The sequence below is a fragment of the Mesocricetus auratus genome, unplaced genomic scaffold (genome assembly GCF_017639785.1).
Source record: "Mesocricetus auratus isolate SY011 unplaced genomic scaffold, BCM_Maur_2.0 Super-Scaffold_100037, whole genome shotgun sequence".
Taxonomy (NCBI): domain Eukaryota; kingdom Metazoa; phylum Chordata; class Mammalia; order Rodentia; family Cricetidae; genus Mesocricetus; species Mesocricetus auratus.
In genome coordinates, this window is record NW_024429215.1 from 10,884,729 (window position 1) to 10,889,687 (window position 4,959).

At 38.0% G+C, this 4,959-nt stretch overlaps 1 protein-coding gene across 1 annotated transcript; it reads right to left on the bottom strand.

Annotated features, from left to right (window-relative positions):
* Positions 1-2,574: 2,574 nt before the first annotated feature.
* Positions 2,575-3,525, bottom strand: LOC101834414 (vomeronasal type-1 receptor 4-like). Its single transcript, XM_005085663.4, has one exon. It carries the CDS (start codon positions 3,514-3,516, stop codon positions 2,575-2,577), a length of 942 nt encoding a protein of 313 aa, XP_005085720.2. The 5' UTR covers positions 3,517-3,525.
* Between the last annotated feature and the right edge of the window lie 1,434 nt (positions 3,526-4,959).

Consider the following 4,959-nt stretch of genomic DNA (forward strand, 5'->3'; position numbering starts at 1 on the left):
TCTATCTCAGGCTAAGCAGGTCCCTGTGGTCATAAGGACCAGGTTGCCAAGACGATTCATTGACCACAGCAGGAATATCCATATAACCCCTTGCTAATTAGAGTGTTGGGAATATAGTTCCAATAAGTATGGTTGGCCCCCATTTCCTGTGCAGTTACCACAGACAGTGTAACAATGAACAAATTTTTGGTATTCAAAAGTGTTGTTGAGTGTCGGGGGTATAGCTCAGTGGTAGAGCATTTGACTGCAAAAGTATTGCTGATTTTTTAAATCAATTTTGGTAGCATCCATAACTTCTTATCTCCTTTAGAAACATAAGCATACCCTTGACCCCATCATTAACATCTCCCATAAATTTCCATTCTGATGTTCAAGCATCCTTGTAGTATACAGGTTGACTCAATTCAGCAGCTTTTTCCTGTGGTCCAATACCTTTTAGCAGCTGTAGTCCCTGTTTCAATGGCATTTAAAAATTTAAAGTTAGTAAAGCAGTATGTAATCTGTCTCTGGGAGTCCTCATATCATCCTTTTGTTTTATAAACATCTTTTTCACATTAGATATTTTAATAACTGTTTGTCCAGCAGGATTATACAATATTCCATAATGTGTTTTATGTTATAACATAAACAATTGTTTTATTTTTCTGAAATCATAAGTAGGGGCATTATCAGTTTTAATGTGTATTGCTATGCTCATTATAATCATTACCACTAATAAATTTGTAATTGCAGAATCAGCCTTTTCAGAACTTAATGCTTAAAGTCTGTTAAAACTCAGAGTATGAATATATGTTAATTTTTGAAATTCTTCTAAATGAAATACATCCATTTGTTAAATTTTATTTCTTTGAGGGCCCTTCAGATTACTTACTATAATCCTAGGGTAAAAGACTTTGATTATACCAAGAACAATATGGACCGTGTTTTATAATTTCTTTAGTTAACTGCCAAGTTATGGAAAAATTTTAAGTCTTTGCTAGTAACATGATATTTTTCTAAAATTATTTTTCCCTTTTTTATTTATTTAAATTAGAAACAAGCTTGCTTCACATATGAATCCCAGCTTCCTCTCCCTCCCCTCCTCACCTACCGCCCAATTCCTCCAGCCCCCCATCCAATGCCCACTCAACTCTCCAGGGAGGGTAAGGCCCTTCATGGGGGATCTCCAAAGTCTGTCATATCATCCAGGGCAGTGTCTAGGTCCTCCCCCATGTGTCTAGGCTGGGAGAGCATCCCTCCATGTGGAATGGGCTCCCAAAATTCATTTGTACACCATGGTAAACACTGATCTACTACCCAAGGACCCAGAGATTTCTGAGGCCTCCTCACTGAGACTACATTCATGGAGTCTGGATCAGTCCCCTGTTGGCCTCTCAGCCACCAGTCTGGGGTTCAAGAGCTCCCCCTTATTCAGTCAGCTGTCTTTGTGGGTTTTACCAGCATGGTCTTGACTGCCTTGCTCATCACTCCTCCCTCTCTGCTTTCCTATTGGCCAACAGTGCTTTATTTGCATATACACAGAAGGACTTCTCCTGCCATCTATCAGCCATTTTAGACTCCTCTATTGAGAATTCTCTATTTAGTTCAGTGCCCCACTTTTTAAGTGGATCCTTTGTTGTTTTGGAGACTTGCTTCTTGAGTTCTTTGTAAATTTTGAAGATCAGCCCTCTATCAGATGTGGGGTTAGTGATTATCTTTTTCCATTCTGTGGAATGGCATTTTGTTTCGTTGACTATGTCCTTTGCCTTACAGAAGCTTCTCAGTTTCAGGAGATCCCATTTAATAATTGTCTATCTCAATGTCTGTGCTAGTGGAGTTATGTTCAGGAAGCAGTCTCCTGTACCAATTAGTTTAAGGGTTACCTCCCACTTTCTTTCTGAAAGGTTCATTGTGGCTGGGTTTATGTTGAGGTCTTTGATCAATTTGGACTTCAGTTTTTGCATGGTGATAGACATGGATCTATCTATATATAGTGTTCTACATGCCAGCATCCAGTTATGCCAGCACCATTTGTTGAAGATGCTTTCTTTTTTTCCATTGTATAATTTTAGCTTCTTTGTCAAAGACCAGGCGTTCGTAGGTGTGTGGGTTAATATCAGGGTTTTCAATTCAATTCCATTGGTCTACCGGTCTATTTTTGTGCCAATACCAAGATGTTTTTAGGAGTATAGCTCTATAGTAGAGCTTGAAGTCAGGAATGGTGATGCCTCTGGAAGTTCTTTTATTGTACAGGGTTGTTTTGGCTATCCTGAGTATTTTGTTTCTACATATAATGTTGAGGATTGTTCTTTCAAGGTCTGTGAAAAATTTTGATGGGGGATAGCATTGAATCTGTAGATTGCTTTTGGCAAGATTGCTGTTTATACTGTGTTGATACTACCAATCCAAGAGCATGGGTGATCTTTCCATTTCTGTTATCTTCTTTAATTTCTTTCTTTAAAGACTCAAAGTTCTTGTTATACAGTTCTTTCACTTGTTTGCTAATCATAGAAAGACAAGGTATTACATACTTTAATTTCTGTGTTGAGGGGGATGTGTGCATAAAAACTGGATCCCCCACAAATGTATCATCATTTATGTACTGAAAAATAAGATGAAATTATTTTTACTCCTGATCCAGATCAAAGTAATTGTGGACATAATGGGATAATGATTAATGAGAACAAAGGGTCCTAAAGATGGAAAACACAGAGAAATAAAATCATTGATGGTCAACAGCCACCAATCATGATAATATAAGTAAGCAATGAAGCCTCGTAACAATGAGGAGACAGTATAAAAAGCCAGAAAGGCAAACACCAAGACCAGGATGTTTTGAGTGGCTCTGGACTCTGGGGAGTTTCTGCTGGAACCATGAGTGCTGCGCATGTGTTGAACCCTTTTCTTGTGTCTGTACAGAATGACAATCATGGAGCCACTGGACCAGGCCATAAGGAAAGAAAAGAAGACTTCAGGAAAAACCACCAATGTTGCATAGAGTAAATCAGTGATTTCATTACTCCCCACAATAGAACAGTACCCCAAATCTCGTTTTCTTGTTATGTTTTTGCTATTTATTTTTAAAAATGTGTACAGAAATAAAATAAAATTTATCAACGCGTAGAAGACACAGAGGAGGAAAATGGAGCTGCAGATGTGTTTTGCAGGTTTTGCTTTTTCTCCCTTACAGAAGGATACCTTGTGACTAATGGTGATGGCCTGGAAGACACTCAAGAGGCAGGTGATGCCAATGGACACACTCCTCCCAAATCCTTGAATGTATGCTAGGATCCTGCATCCAAAACCATTCAAGATCTCCTTCCACCCAAAAGCTGCCATTGTTTGGGGCACTCCTGCAGAGAGAATGATCAAGGCATTGGCTGCCATTAAGTTCATGAGAATCAAGTCTGTTGGCTTGAGTATACATTTTCTGCAGTAAAGGACCAGGTAGTAGAACATAAGGGAGAAATTTCCCAGAATTCCAACTGTGGTTTGTGATAATAAAATAATTCTGATTGCCAGCATCCAGAAGTCCATTCTGTGATTCAGCACAACTTTATTTAGACTGTGTCCTTGATATTTCTTTGTTCAAAATGAAAAAGAGCAAATGTTTGTAGCTTGTGGTAAAAGAGGATACTTTTATACTATGGATCTATCATGAGCGTAAGCAGGAGGTCATGTAATCTCAGAAATTCAAAGACAGCCAAGAGACCATAACAATCCCCAAAAATTTTGATAGAAGTAGTACCATTCTGTATAACCATTCACTTTGGACCTTCTCAATACATCAGAATGCACATATTTATGGAAGAAACAAATTAGCTTTCCTAGAAGATTCAGCATTCAGGACAGTATGATGTTGGCTTGTGAAAAACAATGAAAAGTGACAGTCCATACATACAAACATAGTTCCCCAAATACTGATATTTCCTAGTCCTTATGTAAAAGAAGAAAATTCAATAATGACCACATAACTTAAGTATGCAGATTCTTATTGTATAGCTTACCTAAAATTAAAATATAAGTAATGAGAAATTCACAATACCACTCAGAATTTATGGTCTTGTGACAGGGCAAAAGTTCTTCCATCTTGTCTAAGGTGGAGTCACTTTTGTTTGTCCTGAAACTGACACTCCCTTGCCTACTCCTCAAGCAATAGTCTCTTGGAAATGTACCCAACCCTTTTCTAGAAACTGGTGGTTGAAATGTGCAGGTAACTGCCTGTTTTTGTATTGTGTTAAATTGCTTGCTCACTTTACTGCCCTCTGCCAACTGCCAACTTTTTTTCTGGTTCTTTTCTATTTAAAGCTCTCCTTAGAATGAATTTGAGGCAGCTCTGTGAGAAGTGTTTCTCTTCAGGCAGTTGTTTAATGCTGACTCTTAATTTGGACTTTGATGTTCCTGAATGTTCTTTGGGTCTCAAACCTAGAATTGTATTAGTTAAAAATAATTATTATGAAAACTGCGCACATATGAATGGTGGTTCGTGTGACAACTGACATGAAAATAATTTAAGAGCTGTCTCTGATGAAAATTCACAGCACAGAGGCAAAATTTCAATATGTGAACACATGGTCAGGCCTGTCAGAGAGTTCCAGAATTCTAGTTTTATGACATCTCACAGAATATACAACCAAATAAAAATAGGCAAAATTTGCCAGGACTAATGTCAGAGATAAAGAGAAATTGTGATAAATGACAGCTACTGGGGTACTGTTTATGTTTCCATTGAAACTGTGTCTGAGATAATTATGTACCATTCCTCAGTCTAAACTGGAAATGAGAGGAAAGAGGGTAATGATTTAGTAGACCACCATAACTATTTTTGTGAAAGAAGGTGTCTGCAAACCCTCATCTAAGTGGATAAAGTCCACTGTAAAAGCAGCCAGTAGCATTTTGAATCAGCATTATTGGCTGAGCCAATAATCTACAGGACATTTTTTTTTCATACTCAAAAACTACGCAGGGGCAGCCAGCTGG